Below are 27,623 nucleotides of genomic sequence, written 5' to 3' on the forward strand. Positions count from 1 at the left end.
GTTTTTTTTTTTGTTTGTTTGTTTGTTTTGCGTGCCAGCTAATGTTGGGGTAGAAGGGAGTTAAGCAGCAGACACAGCAGCTAAAAGGGCTCTGGAGGGAGACACTGATCTGAGTGTATGCATGGAGATATCTGAATGTCCATCTATCACTGAGGAAAACAAAACAGCTGTGTGGCAGAAACAGTGGGAAAATAAAAAAGAATGGCTCTCATTACTTCTTGATACAAAAGGGTGTAGTCATAGCACTGCTATCTAGGCAACCAGACAAAGCACACTGACAGTATGAGCAGAAAAAGACTAGGGCATTGTAGGCTGGCATGGGATCCAGCGAAGATATGCAAGCATTGGGATGGACAGTTTGGAACCTGCAGGGGAAAAAAACTGTCTAACATCTGCTTATATGGACTACGAAGTGAATGGAGCACAGTTATATACCACATTTAACACGTATGGGAATACAGACAGTCGCGGTCACTCTAAACCCACCGAGAACCATTAAAGGCCTCCATCACGGCAAGAGGATTACAATACACCTTTGCAAATAATGTACCCCGAAGTGCAGCATAATCTCGACCTGCGAGAGGCAGCACTGTGCCCAAAGACCCCCAGCCTGCCGGAAGTGCATAACAAGATGAAGAAGCGGATCGCCACTATGTAAATACCGACTGCTCCGTTGATAACCGCTGGAGAAACGCAGCAAGACAATAGAGACCCATCTCCACCGATACTGCCTGTCCACCATCAGCGTTGTATTAACGGGACACCTAATTTTTTTCCTGCTTTGGGAGTCTCACGTTCACCAGGTCTGGCTGCTCCCTTGTTAACACACTGGCTAAAAATGTTAGCTAGCCATTAGCTTGCACCGTAACGTAAGTTAGCCAAGTTCGTTGTTCTTAGTGTCGAAGCGAATAAAAAAGAAGCGACTGTGCTGACCTTTAACGTTGCCCTGGCTGTATCTCCTCCGTCGTCGATGGTGTGAAAGGTTTTATATTGTAATTTAAAGACACATCGCATCGTTGTGTAGGGTTGTTGTGTGGTAGTGATGCCAGGCAGGCGCACAATTAACGGTAACGGCTACTATCCACCAAACGTCCGCGGAGGGGCTTCCTCAATTTGGGTGATGGGTTTTTAACCTGTCACCTGTTTGTCTAATTACATATTTAATGGTTCCCGGTGGATCGTCCTCACAACCAAACCTGTCTCCAGCTCATTCGAGTGGCTGAGCTGTGATTTGGCCAGCACACGGCTCAGTCTCTCATCTTACCTCCGAGGCTAGGTGGTCAGAGCCGGGGTGGACGTGGTGTCTGCACCGGGCCAGCCTGTGTGTGCGCGGCCGGGCCAAGTTAACGGTACCGCCGCCATCCCAGCGCGGTGTGTGGGATGCACCATGCAGCCTCTTCATTTCCATGTTTCACCCTTTAGCGACATTTGATTTGCAGCCACTCTTCCGTCCTATTAAAGTTGCATTTTTTGTTCATGAAACACATGTTTATTTTATTTTATTTGAATTTATGTGTTTACTATTTATTTTGCATACTCTTATCATTGCCATATTGGAAACAACCAAGTGAGCACAAAGGGAGGGTTGGGCGTGTACATGATTCTATTATTGGATTACTGATGTTAACAGTTTATACAGTCCTTTTCCCTGGGGCCATGCTTATATTATTGTGTTATGTTGGAAAGAAGCCAGTGAGCTGAATTAGGGATGGGCATGTACAAAGGTTGTATTACACCACAATACATCCAGACACTTTAGAAAGCCATTATTGTCTCAGAGAAATGAAATCCTTAACGCTTGAGCTTGGCCCATGTTTCTCAGCCTCCTGCATCTATGCGTCTGGCAGAAATTTTGCTGGAATTGACATTAGGCCTAAGCTAAGTGACAGACATCAAAAAATCATATATTTGTTAAAGTGATCAAATGACAACAGTTTCTTTAGTGGAATTAATAATAAAAAAAAAAAAAAAAATCAACATCCTCATCATCATTTACTTAAATTTTGTTATAGCTATTGACCTTTGTTGTCCTCTCAGAGTTATAGGAACAGATATCTCTTGTTATCAGCAGCACCTGCCATTATATCAGCTAGGATTAACTGGCTCAATTCAAATAGCAGATATGGTTGGTGGTGTACGTACAGAGAAGTTTAATTCAAAACAAGTGCTTGATTTAATTTGTGTACTAAGTGCATAAGTGCACTCACCCTGGCTGTGGTGTCTGTCTTCAGTCTGTAGGCAGCCATGGGTGGGCTGGGTAATGGTCGGCGCGGCGGTAGGTCTCCTCCTCTGATGATTGGCGCCCTTATTGCCTGTATACTGGTCCTGGGGTTTAACTACTGGGTATCCAGCTCCCGCAACCTGGAACTACAGGTAGGTTTCTCTGTGTGTGACTGTGTCTGTGAAGAAGTGATTGAGAAAGATTTCCTGTGGTCTGTTTACTATTCTGAAGAGTGCAAATATGCCCTTTAAAAAAATGTCACACCTGCAAAAGAGTCGGGAGTGGTTGGGGCATATGAGATGAGAGTGACAGAGAGGAAGAAAATGCCAAGATCATTTTAGTGTGTCTGGCCAACCGTCAGAAATCAGACATTAAAAATAATTTCTTGGAAAACTCCTCAGTGGATTTCAGTATGTGTGTATCGACATATTGTGTGTTGATTTGGCATTGAATTACTGCTTGAATGCTTGAATTACTCAAACTGTATGTTAGTGAATATCATGTGTTTATATTTTATTTCTCTCTCTCTCTCTCTCTCTCTCTCTCTCTCTCTCTCTCTCTCTCTCTCTTTCTGTGTGTCCATCCAGACCAAGCTGTATGAGTTGGAGGGCCAGGTGAGGCGGGGGGCAGCAGAGCGAGGAGCAGCAGAGATAAAGAAGAATGAGTTTCAGGAGGAGATCCAGAGGCAGAAGGATCAGCTCACTCAGATGGAAAACCTTTACAAGAAACAGCTAGAAGGAGCCCAGAACACCTGCAGCCAGGACAAGGTACACACAAACACTGGAGGGTGTTTACATGGGAATGCCATCATTGCACATCATCTTATAACTGTGTCATTATTGGAATTTGTGGATCTAATGCATTAAAGCACACTTTAGATACACAAGTCATCTGCTGATACTCTTAAATTCAAGTCACTAGATGACAGGAGCTTAATTCAGTATAACTATGCAAATTATATACCGCACCGCCTACTCACATCATCACCATCATCATTATCCTTTATTTTTGTACTTGAAAATGATGAAAAGGTTGAAAAGGATTGCTCAATTTCAGCAAAGTTTACAGCATTAAATAACAACATGAATACAACAAAAACCCGGCTAAAACAGTACTGAAGGATTAGTAGCAACAATGCTAAAAATAACTAAAGATTATATAAAGGAGGCAATGAGGTCGAATAAAAAAAAATTACAAGGGGGGAGATGTCTAAAATGTACGAACCTGTCAGAGATTTTGATAATTGACTGTTGCTGTATTTTTGTTTTCAGAGTCTGCTGCAGCAAAACATTTCCACCAGTACCCAAACCATACAGGCACTCAAAGGTAATGGTAACTTTGTCACAGTTCACATTTTTCAAACAAAATATTTTAAAACTCAACTGAGTGGAAAATACTGCCCTACAAAAACAACACATTATACATAATAATCAAGAAAATGCAGCTATTATATGGTTTTACAATGTGAAATGGAGTTCTCTGTATACATACTTTTGTGTGTGTGTGTGTGTGTGTGTGTGTGTGTGTGTGTGTGTAGGTCAGTTGAACCAGTTGAATGATGACCTGGGAAAACTTCAGAAGGAGCTGCAGAGTTGCCAAGGCAACCTCAACACCCTTAACAAGAAACTCACTTATGACATGTAAGAAAAATCCACTACCAATCAGATGATTTTTTCAATCTTAAAAGGTTTTGTGGGATTTTCATTGAAAACCAAGCCAGCATTATGCAAAATTTCATCACTAAGGTTTGATAGTTGATCTTTGAATTTGTCATCTATACCAGTCAGCACAATGCAAATGATATATAAACATGCTCACTATGTGCAGAAGCGTACTCTACACTGTGACATGTTCCTTTTTTTGGGCTGAGGGAGTGGAGTGTGTTGCTGAGTGATCGACTGACTTCACTTCACTGTCCTCAGCACACAGAGCATCTCCACCTCATGGGGAAAATCATTTCCTTGTGTTTGTCATGTGTGAAGGAGTGATTTGTTAGTGCTTCAGTGCTCTTTCCCTCTCAGACAGCTAAATATTTTTCTGTTCTTGCTTTAATTGTGTGTGTGTGTGTGTAGGACCCAGTGTAACACGCAGATCCTGTCGCAGAAGGAGCTGTGTGATGAGAGAGTGGCGTCAGCAAAACTTGAAGTTCAGAAGAAGATGGAGAAGCTCATCCCTCCTCCTGTTATCTCCTCACAGGTGAGTCAGCTTTCTCCTCTCACTCTAAACTCACTACACAGTGACTGCGTTTACATGCATGCAAATATGTATGAGTGATATGAAAACACTCTATCTAAAAGAAATGACTGTGACTACTGAGGCAGAATTGTATACATTTAGGGTAGGTGTTTTCATGCCGTGTACATTTATTCTAAATATGGTCTTGATGGTAATAGGGGTGTCGTGATATACCGGTTTTGATTTTAACCATCAGAAAATGACATATTGATATCATGTTAATAATATGGATATAATAATTTTTAGTAAATAATCCGGCACCTGCTAAATCATTTCCATTTCTCTCCCTTCTCACTTTGTCTTCTTTCCCCAATGCCACACACACAGAGCACACACGTGGCGTGGTTACATACTCCTCTACACTCACATTTTAAGTGCAGTTCATTTGTAATTCATTTATATCGATTTTGTGAATGATTTTGGCCACGATTATCGTGTACAGAAACTCTGATATTGTGACAGCCCTAGTGCATGCATTGCCTTTAATAATGTGGACAGCTTTTTATTATTTTGTTAGATATTGTGATCATGAATATAAATCACAATTAAGTTTTACGTGAGGAATACATTTGACTGCCTTTTTTCTGTCATCATAATCACCTGAGTTGACTATTTTCAATTACAGTAGATATTTTAAAATGTTTCATTGCCTCTGATATGTTTATTCTCTGCTATTGCAAATTGTGGACCATTATCTACCAAAATGTACTTGTGGTGACAAAAATGCTTGCTCTTCAGCAGGTAAATGGAGTTCCCACTGTGAATGGAGAAGAGCAAACTAAAGAGGAGGCGCAGGTGAAGGCAGGATTTGATGAAACTAAGACTACACCTGTCGTAAGCCAGAACCCCAACCTTGCCCAGGCAAAAGTAAATGAGCCAGCTGAACTCCTGACCAATGAGATTATAGTGGACAAAGGTAGAAGAACTGGAGATATTTTGATGGTTAAGTCTGCTGATAAGTGGTGCTCCTAATCTAATCTGAGTTTCCTCCTTTTTATTTTCGAGGTCTGGATGCCCCACGGCTTATGCCTTCTGCAAAGGATCTCTCCAAGCCAGAGTCCAAGTCTGTTCCCTTAACCGTCACAGTGAAGCAGGAAACCCTGCTGCCACCAGAGGGGCCTGTGGGGGCAGAAGACCGGGAGGCAGAGGCTAGCAAACCACAGAAGAAGACTCAAGATGAGGTGGAGGTGATGGATGCTCATGGAGAAGGCACACAAATAGAAGGTAAGAAAATTCACCTTTTATATTCCAGATGTATTTTTTTGTATTTCAAGTAGCTAAATGCAGTATTTTAGTCTCGGCCTGTAACCAAACACATTAAGTTTTCCACCTGAAACAAGTCCATTTTGCCCATTTTGAATCCACAGTATGTGATGGAAACACTGATGTGAGCTGTATGTGTATCAAACTAACATGAGGTAGTAGAAGATCACCTCAACTTTCCTTCCGATATATTTCTTGGAAAGCCCTCTGAACCTGAATTTAAACCATGACAAAGTTAAACTTTTTTTGAAATCCATATAAATTAAACTTTTGAGTATTATGGCAGCTCATCGAGATGAGGTGGTGCACTCTTAACTTAATTCAGTAGAAAGGGATAATACTCAAACACATCACTGATCTGGAACTTGGTTGTTTCTCCAGAGGCAGATCCTGGCATGGAAGACATGCTGATTGACCAGGGGAAGGCTGGTGAGACTCCTCTTGGTCACAGAGTTGAGGACCCAGAGGATTACGACGCAGATGAACAAATAGTGGGCGGAGTTGATTTGGAAAAACCACAGAATCAGCAGGGTGAAAATATAGGTGTGTGCACTGAGAGACTTAGAGCATGCTATATGTGAGAGAATGAGAACCTCCTTGTCCTGAGTAGGATGAGTGTGTGCTCGCAATACTTGGGGGTCTAAAGAACATTTTAAGGCCACCATCGGGGTAACGTTTTACTAATAGTCATTTTCTGATAAAGATAGAGAGTGAATGATACTTTTTAGAACATGAACAGAATACAATATAATAATTATCATGGTCTACCAACTGAACAGGTGTGTGTGTGCATATACGCATACACATTGTTTTGTTCTCAAGCAGATTGTGATGTTTGAGGATGTATGTGTCATGTAATCATGTTGTACCGACTGACAGACAAGGACATGGAGGAGGAGCTGGCTGACTATAATGGCGACGACGAGAATGAAGGAGAGTTTGAAGCAGACAAACAAGCTGAGCTTGCACAAATCTAAGGTACGCACTTCTACACAAACATACTGAAATCCTCCCCTCTTTCATTCACTTCCCCTCTCTCATTTCCTCAGTGTGATATAGCCAGATACACAGGGCTTCAAGTTCACTGTAACACCACATTTCAGATTTGTTTTAGATTCACATAACACTTTCCCATGTGATTTAACTTTGTTGGCGTAGCAGCAAGACCACAATCAACATGTGTCATTGCGGTAGCTGGCAATCACATACAGTCAAGCAAGACAGTATTTCAGTGTCCAGTGGTATGTGAGCATGGCAGTGTCTTATGCCGTGAGGAGCAAGCTACCTTCAAAGCCTTCACTTTCATGTAGGGAATCATACATGTCAGTATAATTACAACATCAATTTCACCAAACAATACACGTAATTACACTTGGTACCTTTTTCTTAAATTCACTCAAACTCCTCATATATTATGAGTCTGGAAAGACATGGATGTGAACTACAACTTATGTTGACAGAGGCATACAACCGTGAGGCGGTAATCCTGTTTTCTCTTTAATGACTGCACAGAACATTGACTTTACAGCACAAGTTGCATGTTGCCATTCACTTCAAGTCACGTCAAGTTTCAGCACAACCATGTAATTTCCATGATACAAAATGAATTTGCCTGATATTGTGTTTTTTTTTTCTTGCAGAGATGTTGAAGGATCAGAGAAGTATCCCATCCACCACATTAACAAATATGAACTGAACCAGTAGTTCTTTTTGACTTCAGCACAACAGCATCGTACAAGTCACGACAGTCACAAACACAGTGAACACAAAACACACCCAGACAGAACTTCCTGTATGGAAGTGTTCTGACATTCAGCTGGTTAACATCATTGGTATTTGCCATGGAATGTGTAATGGAAACTATTTTATGAGTGCTTTGCATACACTTAATATCTCATTATTACTTGGGATATTCAAGTCCTTTGCCTTTGTGTTGGCACATTTAAAGCATCATCAAATTTACAATATCAGCCAAGCATGTGTACACACTACCCATTTAGTTGCATTCACAGCGGTTATTGTTTCGGGCACTGCCCTGACACATGTCTTAAGATGTCTCACAGCTTAAGACATGGCAAGACATTTTACAAGGCTGTCTTAAAAACACTCATTAGGCTTCTGTTAGACATTCCAATGTGTGTTTTGAAGATGTCTTAGGATATATTCTTTATATTCACTCTGTTATGCCTATGTTATTTATGTTCCATAGAAATATTTTAATTCATGTTTGTAACAGCAAGAGAGACCCATCATATTAGCTGGTTTGTGGAATATTACATACATCGTAGACGATCTGAGTGATTTCAATGACAGAACTCTTCTATAAAGGGACTCTGTAACATCCGCTCCTGCCCATCCAGAGGTGTAACAGCATGTCACAATTTGCCTTAAGTTACTCCTGGGCCCAGTATTCACAAAGTTGTTCATTGGAAAGTTACTGACCATGGTGGTAATTGGTGATTGCAAAAATGCTGGCAACAAATGAAGGAAATGTGTTGAGTTGCTTGTTAGACTCTGATGTTAAAGCCAGTGAAACAGACAACTGAAAGCACTTTGTCCACCTCGGTGTCACTGCAACATCAGCACAATATATGTCACATGAACACCAAAGCTACTGGTTTCATTTTTTAATTAGTAGTGGAAAAAAAAAACAGTCAGTGCAGGGGATGATCAGTGACCAGTTTTTGCGAAGTGTCGCCCTTGACAAGCTTTGGCAGATCAAAGCACAAAAGTTTGAATGTGTACTCAGCTCAGGGGCCAGAAGAATCTACATCTACTCTTTTTATCTGGTTTGGTTAACCCAGCATTATTAAAGGTTTTGGCTCAAAATGAAATGAATGATTCAGAAGAACTTGATGGTATTCATTGATCAGATCTGTTTTCTCAAGATGTTGCATGCAGGCCAGTATTACCGTTCCTGCATATATCAGCTTTCCAATAGCACAGGTAGCACCAGTTCCTCTAGAACAAATGTTTAGATTGTGTGCTATCTCTACTCCTCCTCAGAGGTTTGTAAATGAACTTTGTGGATACTGGCCCTGGTCTGCTGAATTGAATGGACTGTGGAGAAACTGGAGTGGGATTTCTGAAAACTGCTGTAAAACTGAATGAAGGACATGTCCTTAGAGTGGAGCAACATGTTATTTAACCCACCCACAAGCCTGTAGATTTGAACTGTTAAAATAACTGTACTATTTTTAATGTTGATTGCACATGCAGGACAGTCTGCTGAACTTAAAAATGAAATCATTGAGTATAAAAGTAAAGAAATGTTAGAGATCAAACAAGACAAAACAAAAACAAAGAAACAAAAATGCAGCTGTTTCTGTTAAATTTTGCAGAGGTCCTATGTTTTGTTGCCTTATACTGTATATTTGACAGAATTTCATTTGGTTCCAGGTACTGTTCATAGAACCGGCTGGTCTGACTGCATACTTGCAGTTTCCTAATTGTAACAACCATTATTTGGCATACACTGACTGCTAGTTCTGACAATTAATGTGCATTTCTTTGTGATCTATGTTGGCTGTCCTTGTACATTTTCACGCACAGGATCCATAATGTTTTAGTCAATTATCTTTCTATGTTGCCGTCTTTTGCCTGTCTGACATGACTTGTGTGTCAGTGGTTAAATCTTGATAAAAATGTGAAGGAGCGTATTAGAAATAGAATGGTTTATGATTTTAAAATTTTTCCAGGGAGGCTTCACCCTGTTAAGTCACATTATTAAGGTCACTTTACCTTCTATGAGATCAGGATTTTTAACTTATTGTTTAATTTTAATTTTTATTGTTTTTATTTTATTTTTATTTTGTCTGGTCCTTATCATCAAGTCCCAGTGTAGTCATATAAGAATAGGAGTAATGATTCAGGATCACTGCCAAATCATAAGATAACCTATAATGGCATCTTTTTGATTTATCTTTTGACATTGATCTGTTGACATTGTGTCCAAATGTTGCTCATGTCTATTTTCACAGTTGGCAGACTGCTCCCAAATCAGCACTCCTGCTCTGAGTTATGAACGTGGACCCACCAGTATGTTGGTGAAAAGTGTCTTCCGTCTGCCTTTTTATTTTCCTCTTGTTAAAACTTACAGGGCACACTCTGCTCCTGTACAGACTGCTTATGCTGTAAAACATGATTTTTGTGGTGTATTGTTGTTTTGTAGTTGTCGCTAATTTACGGTGGGTTAGTTTCTCTGACACAGCAAAGTCTGGCCCGCCAATGCTTTGTTTCTGCCGGGTACTAAACTTTGTTTGTATAACAACGCCCACTTTTTGAACTGGACGTCTGTCTACTTGGAGATATTATGTTATGATTTTTATCAGTTGGATTCACGTTTTTGTTGATTTGCTTGAAAACCTCTATGTTCTGAACCGTTGATGAACAAATTAGCGAAATGTTTGGTAATCATAGGCTCTATTGAGGAGTTGTCTGACTGAAGGTTAACCAATAAAATTGTTTTTATTACCACTATCAAGATAGTGTGTCAGTTTGGGAAAAGTGGCTTTGGGAACTTGTGGTCACTGGTCCATTGGTGTGGCGGCTTGTGATGAGGTGACACTTGTTAGACAAACCAACTTTGGCAGTGATGTTTCCCAAAAGTTGTCTTTTTAGCTTTACTTTTCACATTGTTGCCTTTTTGATATTTGGAAAATGTTTCATAAATGTGTCAAAGCAGTTCTATAGATACCCTTATCCAGACTGTATGACTCTCTCACCTAATTAAATAGTGGCAGTTTATTCAAAATAACAGGCCCACAATTTTCATACACTCAGAAATCTGAAGATAGCAAGATTTGCATTTGACACGGTAAAATGTAAATTTTACAACTTCCACTGTATTCATGTTGGCAGCTGGCGGCGCAGCCAAGAAGGCCAACTTGACAAATGAGGCACACTGAAACACTAGCTTAATGTAAGGGTTAATGTTGCCATTTAAAGTAGAATTCATTTTCCTGATCTTTTTTGCAAACTCCTCTGATGCCAAAATCCCTTATTTTTAATTAATTTATGTATTTACTAATCTCTTCTTGCAACTGCAGCTGCATTCTACTTTTCATACAATCAGGTGTATGTGTAGGTCATTACACCTTACAGTCTAAGATGGGATAGCCACACCTGTCTGCCTGACTGTAGGCCTACAACTTGTTATTATCCTAAGGCTGACATGAGAGGTATTTGTCCAGTGGCTTACTGCTCCCTATCCTATAGGCTTGCCTACATACCACACTAACTGCACTTCCACAGGCCTTCATAGAAGAACAAACTAAAGTTGCTACAGTTCACAAAGCTCCTCTCTTAAAATGACGTGTCAAATTATTGGAAACACATTTAAGCAAGAAATATACCTTTACTGCTAAGGGAATATAGATCAGCTAAACAGAACAGAACTTACTTAAAGCAGCATAATGAGTGCTCCTCTGACCAAGAGACACTGCTTTCATCTGCAGGATTATATACTAGGCAAAAAAAGTTCTGCACCGCTTTTTCAGTCTATAATTTCTCCCCTTTATTTATACCCAATAGTGTTGTATCTTATACCGTTGTAAAGCCTGATTCGTTCTCTTTCCAGTGAGACACAACTTGTAAGGATCCTGCATTTCTGGAATGAGTGACACCGGTAATTGTGTGGGAAGCGACCAATTTTTTTTTTTACAAAATCCCCTGCAATATTTTTTCACTTGATCATTTCTCCCATTTAACAATACTGATTGGTGTTGTCTTTTATACCGTTAGAAAGCCTGATTAGTCCCCTTTTCAATGAGAAATAAGTTGTAAGGATTGTCAATCGATTGGTATGACCAACATGGCTAAACATGTCCCCTCCCCCCCTTTTTGAGGGGAGCAAAATCCCATTCAGCGTCCTTTCAGTCAATCAAAATTCCCTTCAGTGTTCTTCTGTTGGTAATTTAAATTGCACTCACAGGTGTACCTAACTGCCACTTAATTGACAATATATGGCAAAATGAGAAAATGAATAAAATATTGTGTTTCACACCTGTTTAGCTGCCTTATCCTTACAGTTATACCCTATTGTAAAGGTGTCTGGCATTCCAACAGTATAACTCACAAATCCAATTGGTCTTATCTCAGGGGAGAAATGACCAAGTGAAAAAATATTGCATGGGATTTTGTCACTCGTTCCAGAAATGCAGGATCCTTACAAGTTGTATCTCATTGGAAAGAGAACGAATCAGGCTTTACTATGGTATAAGATACAACACTATTGGGTATAAATAAAGGGGCGAAATTATAGACTGAAAAAGCGGTGCAGAACTTTTTTGCCTAGTTTATATGCTATGCTTGCCAGTCCATAATAGTTTGCAGGGGGAAAGGACACATTCCTCCTCTTAAAAAAAAAAAAAAAAAAAAAAAAATTAGCATAGATGATGTGGCACCCGAGAACACCCCTCTGGATCACACAGAATGGCACAGTCCAGTAGTCCAGCCCCAAGGCTGGAGTGATGCAGCTGCTCAGTCTTTGCCAGAAGAACCTGACAGGGAAGTTGTTAGCAATTTACATTATCATTTAATTGAACTGTATGCACTCAGTCTGGAAAAAGTGCCTATGCTTGTCTTGTATTCTGCTATACAATATTATATTCATACATCAAAATTACTGGCTTTGATTAGAAATTTGAATGTGTGTTTTGTAATCCACCAATATCTGATATCAGCCAAGCATGTGTGAAGGAAATGTGTTGAGTAGCTTGTCAGACTCTGATGCTGAACGCAGTGAAATGGGCAAAAGAAAACACTTTATCCACACTGGCTGGCACTGCAACGTCTTCTGGTTGCTGCAAAAGAGAAGGTTTAGCTGAGCAGAAAGCACAGTGTTTGCCACATGAGAAATAGACAAATCAGCTACTGCTTTATCTCTTAATTTAACTTAAAAAGTCATACAGAACATTATTAGTTCCACTCTTGAAATGTTTTGACATAATGTAGGAATCAAGGCTTTGACACACAGCGACATTTCAAAGCATAAAATGTTGGACGTTTCAATGTGTAAGGCATTTGTGTAGATAACCCGCTCAACACAGTTTGACTGATTTTCCTGTTTAAACATGACCCCAATGGCCCTTTCAAAGGACAAGGAACTCTATTTTCATGTTCGTAGAATTATGAAGATAGGAAATAACATTTGCATGTAAAACTGTAAATTTAAATTTTATAGCTTACTCTTAAACAAGTTACCATTCAACATGTTGATATTTTACGTGAGGCTTGTTGTTCCTAAATGAACTCTATCACTGATAAAATCTCACATTTCGCAAAAATCTGCTTTTCAGGAAACAGGATAGTCTCATTTTCATATTGTAGCAATTTAAAAAAAATCTGCAAAATGTTGATGATGGTTTCACAGATAACTGCTTTGACTGTTTTCCTTGTTTAAACATGATATCAATATTACAGGACTATAATTCTATTGCAATATTAACAGTAGTACTGCAAGGGACGAAGGCAAATAAATGAATTCAATATTTAATCTGAAAATAGTATGATATCAACCTACAACAAGGAAAATGTCACATTGACCTACCAAAGTCTTTTTTTCTTCCTCTTCTTCCTTTCCTTAAATGTATTAATTCATAACATAATAAACATGTGAACACACTCATCTAAACACACAAGAGTCAGACTGCAGCCACTAAAATAAACTATATAGAAACAAACAAATGATTATAAAGAAATGAAAAGGGAAATCAATTTCACAATTAGAAAAAAATGTTCCTGGACCCATTAAAGAACAGGAATTGTAACTGTCTTTCCCTCATATACATATATTCTTTCACCTTACTTGCAGAATAAATGTCTGTCAAAGCTGTTAAACTGTTAAACAATCATTTTTAACAGTTACTTTAAAATAAAATAATGGATAATGATGGTGTTTGTATTCTAAATATGAATTAACAGAATTATCACATTGCAAAACATGCTATTTCTGTCTCTGTGATCCCAACAGTATTTTTTATTATTATTATTATTACTATTATTATTGATGTTAAAGCTATCACAAAGGCTGTTAAGGCTATAGGGCTATAGCAAGAAGGACCTGTGTATGGTCTGATAGTCAAACGTAATTTGGTAAAACATTAACTCTGCCCACAGGGGCAGCCAATAGAAAAAAGTATTGATCTGATCAGTTCCATATAAATGTTCAAGCATCACACTGTTAAGTTACTTCATTCAGAGGGACCACGATGAACCTGTGCCTCGTTTTTCTCACTCTGATGCTAGCTGGTGAGTTTTTCATTCTTCTACCACATTCAGATTTTCTGCACTTTTCAGAGGAGCTGAAATGCAATCTATCATGCTTTCGAGGAACCCAGCATTATTTTTTTTCCAGTGCATTGGCTAAGTCCCTTGAGTGTATGGAGCAAATGAATTTAATACAAAGTATAAATTAGAAAAAAAGTAGTGCTCCTTCAGTGTGGGAACCCATACTAGCCATGACATGAGCAGGGCTGAGTGGGCAGTGTTCAGAGTGAAGACACCCAGGAGTCATTTCACTCAGCCAGGCAATCTCTGCTCTCCTGCCCTCTGTCCCTCTCAGGTGCAGCATCAGAGGGCGTAGAAAAGAGAATTGTTGGGAGTCTGTCTTGTAAAAAGGGGAGGCCTTACCATGTCCAGGTGGAGTCAGTCCAAGGAGGAATTGTCTGTGGAGGCTCCCTGCTCAACACTCGCTGGGTCCTCACTGCTGCTCAGTGTGGCGGACGGTAAGAAATATTAAGCATTAAGACGTGTATAGAAGCTTCAATCACTGAAACTGAAGAGTTTCTAGTCTGCTACTTCATCTTCCTGTGAAGTGTTGTCTACATAAGATCAAACAGGCAGGGGTTGTGTTGCTTTGTATCTGTTGTAGCCATTCTTTTTTTACCAGCTCCTCAGAACTGGAATTTTAAGAGTTTTTTTTCAATATGGAATGTATTAGTTCTGTTTTTAAGGAGTGTTTTTTGTCTTGGTGTTGCTTTCAATGCCCTGCTATTGGCTTACTGGCTAGCCTAGGTATAAAAAACAGCTCAAGATAGTAATGCAGTTGCACTAAATACTGTTGCTGAATGAAGTGTAAATTCTGTCATCGACAACTGAATATACCCAAAAAACAAAAGCATATACTAGATGAAATTACAACTTACGTCTTGTTTTTGCCTCAAGCTGTAACCAGGATATGTGTTTTGAAACAGTGGGTGTCATTCAAGGATGGACAGGACAGTCAAGTTCAGACATCCCACCAGAAACAAAAAAAGAAAAAGAAAAGACAGATAAGAAATCCACTCCTGTAAGAGGTTTATAGTAGGATATCTGTTCGTATAGCCCCAGTGAAGTGACCAGGTTTTATCTTTTATTTTGCTTTTGCTTTAATTTATGTCAGTTCTCTTATCAAGTTTACCTTGCCTCATTTCTTTACAGGATCGTGAACGTGAAGATTGGCTTAGCCTTTGATCTTGGCTTTTTTAAAAAACTGAAAAAGAAATTTAAGTCAATAAAAAGTGAACAGCAAATTCAAGTTACACAACAGTTTCCCTTCAAAGGTGAAGATGAAAAGCCTCATGACATCATGCTTATAAGACTAAGTCAAGATGCTGCACCTGAACTCCCCATCATCAAGCTCCCTGCTGGTGAATGCACCAGACCAGGCGAGGGGACGGAGGTCCAAGTCGGGGGCTGGGGAGCCAAGAAGGCCGATGTCACAAGTGAGGCACACTGAGATACTACTTTCAATTTCACCAATTTAAAGTAAAAGTCATTTTCATGACCTTTCTCTTAAAATTCTCAGAGGCCAAAACCCCCAAATCCCTGAGGTGTGCCATGACAGAAATCGTTTCATGTGGTGAGAACGATAAACCGGATGAAAAGTACCACAGTGACGAGACAAACACCATGTGTGCCTTCAAACCTGGTGTGGAGGCTTGCCTAGTAAGTCTTTTTTGTTGTTGTTGTTGTTGTTGAATATTTCATCTATCTATCTATTTATCTATCTGATGTCCATGATGTCTTGATTAACTGTCTGAAGAATCATGTTGGCATCAGTGGTGTAGCCCTGTCAGATACGTCCTGATGTTTGGTGATGCCTCATCATCCTCTGCTCTTCTCCTTTGCTGTTGCTCCCTTACAAGCCTGATTGCTTCCTGAGATCCTCCAGTAGGGATCAACTTCTGGTCCCTGGATCCCGGCTTGTTTTTTTTTTTATTATTATTTTGTTTTTCATGTTGGATTCTATACTTTATTATTTTATTGTGTTATTTGTTTTATTGTTAAGCACTTTGTGTATAAATAAAGTTATCATTATTATTATTATTATTGTTGTTGTTGTTGTTGTTACTATTATCTATCAAGGAAACCCCCTCAATTTAAATTTTTCTGTCTCTCTTCTCTTTCAGGGAGATGGTGGTACAGCCGTAGTATTCGAGGAGTTCCTGCGTGGTGTTATTGTCAGCAAACCTGTAGATGAGTGTGCAAACACAATTGTAATAATGGATATTTGTTACTATAAGAAGTGGATTGATGAAACCATGCGTGGCAAGTGATTAGTAAACCTTAATAGTACTAAAAGAGAAATCAGATCTTCTTACAAGTTAATAAAGATCACAAATCCCCCTACGAGTAAACAAGTGTTTGTGTGTCTGTTCATTTAGAACAAGTAATCACCCTACAAATTAAATATGTATCTGAATACAGTAAATCAACTAGGGGATTAGAGAACAGAATAGACCCTTGTACCACCCAAATATATTTTTCTCAGCCTTTTTTGGTATGATCATACATTTCATTTCCTGTGATTAGCTTCTTGATCCATTGATGCTTTATATATTCTTCATTCAGTTCTGCAAAACCAAATTTTGCAGATTACATTTGTTACAAATAACATTTGAAATTTCAAATTCAAATAAATTTTGTCTAAATGTAGTGTGCCTACCATTATCTTACTTATTGTGGACAGAGGCCCAAGTTCTTCCTCTTCCTTACCCCACTATACTAAATAGTCACTATGATTGTAAGCCTGTAATGTATATATGAGACACAGTTATCACGAGACAGAATTTAAGCAGTTGCAAATCACTTAGAGGCAGAATGAGTAGGATTTGTCCATTGCCCTTTGTGAACACAACATTCAAATTTGGTCTCCCAGGGGTCACATGAAACAAATTTCAGAGTAGCAGCTCAACGCCTGGGCTCCCTCAGCTTGCAACTGTTTTTGGTTTTCATAGATAAAAACAGCGAAGGGGAGCAAGAATCTTGGACAATAAGTCAGAGAATACCGAGCACTCAAAGAAAGCTCACCCTCACAGCGAAAACCACTAAGTCAGGAGAAGTTAAGTCACCCCAAAACAGTCAAGCTACCACGATGGACAACACGCCATCACTTATGAGTCACATGGGGGCTGACAGCTTGGTGGTAAGAATAGCTACTGAAGTGCTTAAAGGTGTAGAAGCCTTCTTTGACAAAAGGATTGACCTGGTTTTTAAGAAATTAGATGTCTGATGTCCTATTTCTGATTCTATTTCAGATGGTGTCGTTCATAAACATATACTTACTTACAGGGGCGTCGTAGTGGGGGGAAAAGTAGGACTGATTACCTAGGGCCACAATGGGGGAGGGGGCCCTCAAAAGGCCTGAAATAAAAAGGTTTGCATATTGGCCAGCTATACAAGGGCCCAATAAGATTTCTTTTCATGGGGCCCAAAATCCCTGGCGGCGCCCCTGCTTACTTATACAGTCTAATTTCATCTCCCATGTTTTTTCTAAATTTGCTGATTGGATATGTGACAACACTGTGATAGTTTCCTTTTCTTCAGTGATGGATAGGTCCCCAACACTGCAGAGTCCAATGTCTAAAAGAGCCAAAGCTGTTTCAGATACTTGCAGTGAACTTGGCCTAGTTGACGCTTTGCATGTTTTGCATCCTAAGGGTAGGAATTTTCATTTTAATCATGTACATAAAATCAATCACTCAATGTAGGAATTGATTTGATTGTGTAGCCTGCCTTCTGGTGTCCTAGCATCTAATTCAGCATGGGAGAGGCAATTTAAGATTTTACAAATGCTTTAATTACTCCTGAAGCCAGGCACAGAATCAACCCAGAGCTATCACATCTTTGTGCTAAATGTCAATCTGCTGGTGGTATATTTTTTTAATTGTTTATGGAGCTGTTTTCATTTTCAGTGCTACTGGATTACAATTGCCAAACAGCTTCATAATTTTTTTAAGTTACATCTGGATGCAAGGACTTGTCTGCTGGGAAATGATGAGCTACCTGCTGATTTTTGTAACAACGACCCAGCATATTTTCTTGTACTCTGCTCGGACATGTATCTTAGTCATGTGGATTACTGATAAGCTCCCACTCTAAATCAGCTGCATATTGTGACAAGCTTTCTCCACAGTCTTTAAGGATAGCTCCCTCTGTTCTAGGAGACCTGGGACGCCGTCTTTGAAAACCTGGGAGCCACTGAATCACAAAGGATGAAATTGGGAATGACAGACTTGGACTGGAAAAAGAATGTTAAATTATAGCTTGATATGATTTTGAAGTGCAGCGTGTATCAGGCTTGATGTAAGATGTAAGGACTACAGGTTGTTTTTTCTTTTTCTTTTTTAAATTTTAGATCTCTGTTTGGTCTGTGTTAAGGACTCAATAGACTCTTGAGTGTCTGTTATGTTTGTTGTGGGCCCCCCTAGTGGTCGTTTCATGGTAAAATCACTAGTTACCGCAAAACTTGCGTTCCAAATCGCATACTTATACTTTTTACTTTTAGTATGTACTGCAGCTGCCCTTAAAAAGTATGTAGTTTAGTATGTATTGGGACATACTAATTCTTTTTTTCCCTACTAAATAGTATGGTAGTATGGGTATTGGAACGCAGGGTTACTTTATTTCCGGTCTAGACAGGAAGTTGTCATAATTCAGGAAATGAATGATGCATATGCAGCTGACAGGTTTTTCTGTGTGTTTTCATCTATCTCCATCCTCTTTATATGCCTATTAATGTCTGTAAGTATATTTGTTTATAAAGTTTATACTGATGCTTAGAGTGCATTATTTGAGAAGTACAACCGAAATTGATATGTTTATTTGCTACCTCGGTTTGGATGGTAGGGTGGCCTTCTATGCTACTGTGTTTTTATACATATACCTGCTTTACATACCTACCTGCGTATATTATGAGTATGTTACAGGCCTCGCAAGAGATACCTGTTAGCAGAAGATGTGTCCTGTTTGGGACAGGAAGAATATGGACAGGAGACGTTATGTCTGTTTGTCATGCAGGCTGTGGTCTGTATATTTATTAAACAGAATCATATCATTTCCGTTTTCTCTTTTCATCCTTTTCTTAATTTCAAACAAAACTGCAGTAATGACAATAATTTTAAATCAGTAAATTCCACTGTTCACCCTTTTGCAATAAAACATAGGATCAACTATTACTGTTCAACTATAAATTCTGCACATTGGTCTGTTTCCACATTTCACCAAAAATAAAGTTTTAAAATACATCTATATGTGTCTTGCTAGAGCGCTATAAAGTCTCTGAATGCTGCTTTACAAGCTTAGATTCACTTCAAAATTACACAAATAATACAATATTCAAACCCTTTTTGGTTTAGTTTCCACAGTCTCACTGCGTATCGAGCACTTTAGTGCAAGTATGAAAATATTATTTTATCTGAACAGCTAATAAAAATACAGCTAAGCATTAAACTTAGTCGCTCACACACACACACACACACACACACACACACACACAACATTCACTTTCCTTCAATAATAAACCTTAACTATATTGTGCACAACCTAGATGCTAACCATTTATGTAAAAGCACAGATATAAAGTACATCCCATTTTTCACCGGAAATAAACAAGGAGGCCGCCATTTTGGAAAACCGGTCACTTTCCATTATACAATTCCCGAATTTTCAACATAAACAAAACACTAAATTAATTCTACTTCCTGTATCAGTATTTAGCAAAACTGAAAGGAGAAAGGCTTATGAGTCTGTCAAAGTACATTGTGATGCTTCAGCACATGTTACTAACCTGTTTTGGACAGGAAGAATACAGACAGGAGACATTGGGTCGCATCAGGTATGTTACAATGTAGCCATGTGTACAATTACTTTAATTGGCATAGTCTTGCAATTGAGGTGAGGTGTAACAATTATCTTAATTTTCGCCATCTTCATGAAGACAAAATAAAATAAAATACATAAAACTATATGTGCGGCAGTTCTGGCAGTCGAGATTGCAGAGCTGGTAGTCGAGGAAATGGACCTGAAGTTCGACCGCATAACTTACTATACTGACAGCAAAGTGGTGTTGGGATATATTCACAATCTACCAAGGCGGTTCTATGGCAGAGATTAAACCTGACCTCTGTTCCCATGAAGGACTTGGAGCGCCTGGTCCTGGCCGACCTGAAGTCCACAACAGATCCTGTGCTGGACCCCCTGCAGTTTTCCTACCGAGCCAACAGATCCACTGAGGACGTGGTGAACATGGCTCTCCACTACATGCTGGAACATCTGGACACTGCAGGCAACTATGTAGGATCCTGTTTGTGGACTTCAGTTTGGCCTTCAATACCATCCTCCCATTCATCCTGGAGCGCCAACTTGCCCAGTTACAGATACCGGCCCCCACCCACTGGTGGATAACGGACCTCCTGACCAACAGGACTCAGCGGGTGAAGCTGTGGAGGTGCATATCCAGCTCCAGAACCACCAGCACAGGCTCCCCTCAGGGCTGCGTCCTGTCTCCGCCATTGTTCTCCCTGTACAGCTGCACCTCCCTCCACCCGTCAGTCAAGCTCCTGAAATTTGCAGACGACACCACCCTGGTAGGCCTTATCTCCGGAGTCTGCTTACAGGAGTGAAATTGCGTGACTGCGGAGCTGGTGTAGCTGTAACAACCTGGAACTCAACCCCCAGAAGACAGTGGTGGACTTCAGGAGGAACCCTGCCCCCCTCCCCCCCATCACACTGGGAGGCACTGAGGTGGCCTCCATGGGGTCATGCCATTTTCTTGGCATGACCGTCAGTCAGAACCTGAAGTGGGACCTTAACAGCGTGGCCCTCCTGAAGAAGGCCCAGAAGAGGAAATTCTTCCTCTGGCAGCTGAAGAAATTCAGGCTGCCGAGGACCATGATGGTCAAATTCTACACTGCCATCATTGAGTCCATCCTCACCCACTCCATCATCACCTGGTTCCCCGCTGCAGCTAACAGGGACCTCACCAAACTGCAGCAGGTGATTCGCACAGCGGAGAGGGTGATCGGCTGCCCCTTGCCTTCCCTCAAGTCCCTGTATGATACGAGGGCACTGAGGAGGGTAAGAAAGATCATGGTTGACACCTCCCACCTCGGCCATGGCCTCTTCACCCCGCTTCCTTCAGGCAGAAGGCTGCGACTGCCGAAGGCTGTGAAGTCCCGGCACAGAAACAGTTTTTTCTCATCAGCCGCCAGGATGGTGAATGACTCAGGCCTCCCTCTCCCCTTCCCCCACTAGCAGGGCTAAACCTTTTTTGCACCAACACTTTATTCTCATCCTGGTCTACCTATTGCACTACCATCCATTGCATTGACTGTTGTTGTGGTTGATTGTTGTGGTTTCGCTGTCCTGTCCTGTCTCTGCACTTTATTTACATGAAAAGAATTTAAAAACACACACACAGCATGGGCTGTGACACATTCCAATTGTGTATTATCATAAAATGGCAGATAAAGGTAATCTGAATCTGAATCTGATCTATGTGAATAACCGAGTCCAGCGGATCCGACAATCCTCATCCCCAGAGCAGCAGCGATACGTTCTCACAGAACACAACCCAGCTGACCATTGGTCCAGGTCAGTCGCTGCAGCTTGCCTTAGCAGCACAACTTGGTTGTCTGGACCAGCTTTCTTCCAGAATCCATCCCTACACTTCTCAGAACCTGAAGAAACCTTCCACCTCATCAACCCTCTCACCGATACTGAGATACATCCAATGATCACAGATAGCGCCGCAGAAGTTTCAAAAGACCTGATGAGCACTGAAAGGTTTGAGCGTTTCTCTAAATGGAGCACACTCATGACATCAGTTGCACGCCTAATCCACATAGCTCGTTCCTTCAATCAGTCTACACCAGACAACGCCTGTCATGGATGACACATCTGTCGTACAGGCCCTACTGAGGAAAAGCTGGAGAAAGCTAAGATCCTCGTGATCGTTGAAAGGTGTGCAGCATGAGTGTTTTCTCAAAGAACTGAACTGCATTGCAAATTGCAGCTCGGTTGCGTTGTTTGGGGGAACCTCTCGTCCCGTCTCGGCCGCTTGCCGCACTCAGTCGCAGCCTTCTGCTGGCCCACGGTGTCGTCCGCTTCCGCTGCGCAAGGCAGGTGAATGCCTCTCTGCTGCCACGCGCCAACCCTTCTTCCTCCAAAATGTGTGCTTTCGTCTCTGTCTGGCCGCTCCTGCCGCAACTCCCACTTCCCTCGGCTCTGCCAGAGCGGCCACCTGGCCGCTCTGGCCAGGTGGCCGGCACCACCATCTCCTGCTAGTCCCTCGGGCCTCTGCTGTCCTTTCCTGCCAGGGCCTTTTCTCCCTGCCGCCCTGCAGGTGAGGCCCACCTCCCTGGCACTGATTGGCTGCAGGAGTACTGTTCCCCTTCCCCCAGTGGCTGTAAAAGCTGTCAATCACAAGACTACACCTGCAGGCTATCTCAAATCAGGTGCCAATTAAGGCCAGAAGTGTGTCTAAAACATCAAACATGCAAATAAAATTATGGATCAAAACACAACAAATACATATAAAACCAAATTCAAATAAAATCATGCATAAATAATAAAAACATAAAAGCATGCATAAACACTACAAATAAAACCATAAAAACACTTCTGCCCTATGACATTGACGACATTCATGGCTGAGGTCACAGCTGTGATTAATTCAAGACCTCTCATTCCCGTCTTCGGACCCAGAAGCACCACTTATCCTGACTCCAGCTGTGCTGCTGACCCAGAAAACTGGCATCCTTCCCCCTCCACCTGGGGACTTCGGAAAAGTGGTACTCCTCAAAGAAGAATGGAAACATGCACAGAGCCTAGCAGAGACATTTTGGAACAGGTGTCGACGGGAATACCTGAACACACTACAGTGTCAATGCAAGTGGCAAGATAACAGGCCTAATCTCAAGGAAGGAGACATATGGCCCTTTTCCACTAGTACCTACTCGGCTCGACTCGGCTCGACTCCACTCGGTTTGAGAGCTTTTCCATTAGGTGGTTGTACCTGGTAGCAGGTCCCATTTTAAGACCTACTCAGCCGGGGTTCCAAGTGAGCTGAGTCGACCCGAAATGTGATGTAAACGCCGTGCAGGCCACTGATTGGACAGGGAGCGATGACACATGAGAGCGACTCCTGCACAAAAACCAAACCCGGCATTAAAAAAAAAAAAAAAAAAAAAACGGCAACAGCGACTGTGCGCATTGATCATTGCTGACAAAGTCGGAAAATGCCAAGCAAACTGGTACCGTGGTCAAATGAAGAGGTGGAGACTCTTCTGTGCTTGGTGGCGGCCCAAAGAATCCAAAGGGAGCTGGATGGTGTGCCGCCTTGCTATGATGACTCCACCCACGGCGAGGTGGTACTCAATTGTAATGGAAAACCACCTAAACCATGTCGAGGTGAGTAGAGTCGAGCTGAGTCGAGCCGAGTAGGTACTAGTGGAAAAGGGGCAATAGTCCTGATGAAGCACAACCAGGCCAAAAGGAACGCGTGGCCTTTGGCCATCATCACAAAAGCCTCGCCAAGCCAAGACGGAAAAGTCAGAAAGATGGACATCAGAGTCTTCAAAGATGGAGCCCAGAAAGTTTTCTCTCAACCTGTTACCGAAGTGGTCCTTCTCCTTTCTCCTGAGGAGTCCAGGTGAAGAGTAAAGTTCTTGTGGGGCCATTAAGACCACTGGGCGGGGAGTGTTATCGACTCAATAGACTCTTGAGTGACTCTTGATGTTTGTTGTGGAGCCCCCTAGTGGTCGTTTCATGGTAAAATCACTAGTTACCGCAAAACTTGTTATGTTTATTTGCTAACTCAGTTTGGATGGTAGGATGGCCTTCTATGCTACTGTGTTTTCATGCATATACCCACTTTACATACCTACCTACGTATATTATGAGTATATTACCTCTTGTGGTACAGAAAATTTTTCTTGTATGCAGTATACATTCTTAGTTTACTTACCTGTCAGTGTATACACTACAGTACAGTATATAATTACCTCACATACTCACCTGTGTGCTATATTCAATATACTATACTGTTTTACCTACCTTTTTGTACCTACCTGTAACATGTATATTTTATCATGTTTTTGTTACAGTTTGACACTGTGGTTCAGTAAAGCGTCCAAAACGAGTCCCGATTTCTACTGGATTTTATTGAACTCTGTGTTTAACTGACTGGGTAACCTATCAGCTGGTGAGACCAGTACAGTCTGTGTCTTTTTGTTTTGTTTGGTTGTCAGTATGCTGTGTTGTTTTACTGCACCTGTATATTGTTGTTGTTGTTGTTGCTGCTGCTGTTGTTCCTCTGCAAATTAATTCAATAAAACTATGTTTGGAAAAAAAAAAGTTGCCCCCTCCACCCTGCCCGGAAACCATTCTGTTGCCATCCTAGGACAAAAAACAACAACAAAAAAATACCTGTCCTACAAGCAACAGAAAACAGGTCAGTATTGCTTTGCTCTTCATCCTCATCCTCTCCTTCAGTGCTCATCAGCAGGTCGAAGCCAATCTCATATTTACAACTGTGGAGGGAGCTTTGTCTGCTTGGCGTTTCTCCTCACTGTGTTTACTTTTTTTTTTTTTTTTTTTACTATTGGATGTCCTGCTGTGGATCTGACTCTGCACAGACACTGTTATTGGCTGGGAGCTACACACCCACTGACCATTGGCTGATGGCCAGAGGAGTCCTCTGTGGTAGTCTTGCATTCTTTGCATTTTTTAAATTCACATTAATAAAACAATGAAACCGGGGGTAAGCTCTGACATTCTGCATTCATGTGTATGAAACTTACCATAAAGAATCAATAACTTTACCATAAATTCAATGTTAGATGTATCATTTTCAAAATAAGCGATAACATTTTTACATTCAATTTTAACATTATAATAAAGAAAATAAAGGGTGGTACCGGTTCCAGAGATGTACAGGGGTTGCTGTTTTTCATTCATTTGGTTTTGCTGGTATTAGTAGTCGTTAAATGAAGCATTTGAGGTAATCCAAATAAAATGACTATATTGTCACACTCACAGCCATGTACTTGGTATTCAGAATACATGGATCACACAGAATGGCACGGTCCAGTAGTCCAGCCCCAAAGCTGGTGTGATGCAGCCGCTCAGCCTTTGTCAGGCTGCCAGCGACAAGAACCTGACAGGGAAGTTGTTAGCACTTTACATTATCACCTAACTGAATTTAACTGCACTGTATGCACTCAGTCTGGAAAAATAAAAGTGTCTATGCTTGTCTTGTATTCTGCTATACAATATTATATTCAGACATCAAGGGTTCGGCAGCCATAAGCTTTTGCTTCAGCCGAAAACCCTTTTCGACCAGCCATATTCATTTTCTTTAGTTCTTTAATTATGTTTAATATGTTGTGCTGCTGTGATTGAAATAAACATATTCATTCATTCATTAATTCATTCACATCAAAAATGCTGGCTTTCATTAGACATTTGAATGTGTATTTTGAAATCCACCAATATCCGATATCAGCCAAGCATGTGTAAAGGAAATGTGTTGAGAAGCTTGTCAGACTCTGATGCTGAACACAGTGAAATGGGCAAAAGAAAACACTTTGTCCACACTGACTGGCACTGCAACGTCTTCTGGTTGCTGCAAACGAGATGATTTAGCTGAGCAGAAAGCACAGTGTTTGCCACATGAGAAATAGACAAATCAGCTACTGCTTTATCTCTTAATTTAACTTAAAAAGTCATACTGAACATAATTAGTGCAAAATGATCATGAGATGATCAAAGCCCAGTTGTTTCTGAAGTTCCACTTTTGAAATGCTTTGATATAATGTAGGAATCAAAATGTTGGATGTTTGGATGTGTGTTAAGCTCAAGAGTCTAGCATATTTCATCCTGACAAGATTCTTATTTTATCAGCCTCTGTCTGATCAAGGATCAGAAATATTCTGGATCAAAATTGAAGATATGGTTTGGAAGACACTGATGATATTTATGGATCTATTGTTTAGAAATGCATACAGGCCAGTTTTACCCAGCCTGCATACAGGACCAGCTTCATAGTGCGGCTGTGCCTCTTTAATTATCTGCCTCCACTCCCTGTCAGAGGTTTGTAAATGAACTGTATGGGTGCTGGTCCTGCTCTGCCGAACTGAATGGGCTGTTGGTGGAGTGGGATTTCAGAAAAATGCTGTTTAAATGAATGAAGGATATTTGTGGTGTATTTTTTCTTTGTATATGCCATTTTCACTGAAGATTATTTTCCCCGGACACAGCAAAGCTTTGGCAGCAGCTGTGTTATTTTGTCAGAAAGTAATCTTTGCCTTGATTTAGACGTCTGTGTATTCATAGAGAATACGTCATGATGCTTATCATTTGGGTTCACTGTTTTGTTTAGTTGTAGTTTTGTTTGTTGTTTGTTCTGAACCATTCATGAACAAACTCATATGTTTATCAATCACAGCCTTTATTGAGGAAATACTGATGATTGTAGGATAACTAATAAAAAAAGCTTTTATTACCACTATCAAGACAGTCTGTTTCATTAAGTTTTGGAGAAGTTGGTTGTCTCTGGTCTGTTGGTGTGGCTGCTAACAATGATACAACAATGACAAATCACCTTTGGCATTTGAAATCACTGAAATCACATTTCACTAAAATCTGCTTTTCAGGCATCCAGAAAGACTTTCTTAGTTTTACATTGGTGCATTTCTGAAATTTATTTGGAAAGTGTTTCATGAATGTTTCAAAGCATTTGTGTTGATAACCGCTCAACACAGTTTGACTGTTTTGCATGTTTTAAGATGACCCCTAAGGCCTTTTCATAAGATAAGGAACTCAATTTTCATATGGTCATACAATTATGAAGATAGGAAATAAAGAGACACACACACACACACACACACACACACACACACACACACACACACACACGTATCTGTATAATATGTATTATACATATGTATATGCATAATAAATATAACTGGTTGCACTTCCAGACATCCTCTTTACCTCCCTCTTTATTTCCTCTGTTTCCTCTCCTTAAATGTATTAATTCACAACATAAGCAACATGTGTAAACACAAACATCCGAACACACCAGAGTCAGACTGTAGCCACTGAAACAAACTATATAGAAACAAATAAATGATCATGAAGAAATGAAAAGGGAAATAAATTGAATTAGAAAACAACACAAATACAATTAGAAACGATGTTCCAGTGAATAGGACTTGTTACTGTCTTTCCCTCATATACATATATTCTGTCATCTTACTTGTGTAATAAATGTCTGTCAAAGCTGTTAAACTGTTCAATAATAATTTTTAACAGTTAATTTAAAATAAAATAATGGATAATGGTGGTAGTTCAAACATATTCATCATGTCTTCCTTTTCACTAAAAAGACGTTTTTCGTTTCTTTTGGTCAGACATGGCTGACATGCCACTCTGGCTGTCAGTTGGACGCTCTCTGAGGAAGGAGGAAGTTACCTCCGACATTGCAAAACCTGCTGTTTCTGTCTCTGAGATCCCAACAGTATTGACTACTTAGAGTGTCAAAACCAGAATCAGAATCAGAATCAGAAATACTTCACTAATCCCCAAGAGAAAATTGGGTAATGATTTTTTAAAAATGGAAACTGAAACTTAAATTTTT

General features: G+C 40.4%; 2 protein-coding genes across 3 annotated transcripts; both read left to right on the forward strand.

The window, feature by feature from the left end:
* The first annotated feature begins 627 nt into the window (after positions 1-627).
* On the forward strand, positions 628-10,202 carry golm1 (golgi membrane protein 1). Of its 2 annotated transcripts, none has more exons than XM_030060425.1 (11): positions 628-803; positions 2,232-2,373; positions 2,809-2,988; positions 3,493-3,547; positions 3,759-3,861; positions 4,294-4,417; positions 5,195-5,372; positions 5,462-5,680; positions 6,101-6,262; positions 6,599-6,697; positions 7,360-10,202. In XM_030060425.1, the coding sequence occupies exons 2-10, from the start codon at positions 2,245-2,247 to the stop codon at positions 6,694-6,696; spliced, it is 1,248 nt and encodes a 415-aa protein (XP_029916285.1). In that variant the 5' UTR covers positions 628-803; positions 2,232-2,244; the 3' UTR covers position 6,697; positions 7,360-10,202. The 2 variants fall into 2 exon arrangements, with proteins under 2 accessions (XP_029916285.1, XP_029916286.1); XM_030060426.1 differs by having other exon boundaries at positions 5,198-5,372.
* A 3,725-nt stretch (positions 10,203-13,927) lies between these two features.
* Positions 13,928-16,399, forward strand: LOC115365939 (kallikrein-15-like). Its single transcript, XM_030061169.1, has 5 exons — positions 13,928-13,969; positions 14,283-14,445; positions 15,140-15,423; positions 15,507-15,646; positions 16,111-16,399. The coding sequence occupies exons 1-5, from the start codon at positions 13,930-13,932 to the stop codon at positions 16,255-16,257; spliced, it is 774 nt and encodes a 257-aa protein (XP_029917029.1). The 5' UTR covers positions 13,928-13,929; the 3' UTR covers positions 16,258-16,399.
* The last annotated feature ends 11,224 nt before the right edge of the window (positions 16,400-27,623 follow it).

This window comes from Myripristis murdjan, chromosome 9 (genome assembly GCF_902150065.1).
Source record: "Myripristis murdjan chromosome 9, fMyrMur1.1, whole genome shotgun sequence".
NCBI lineage: Eukaryota > Metazoa > Chordata > Actinopteri > Holocentriformes > Holocentridae > Myripristis > Myripristis murdjan.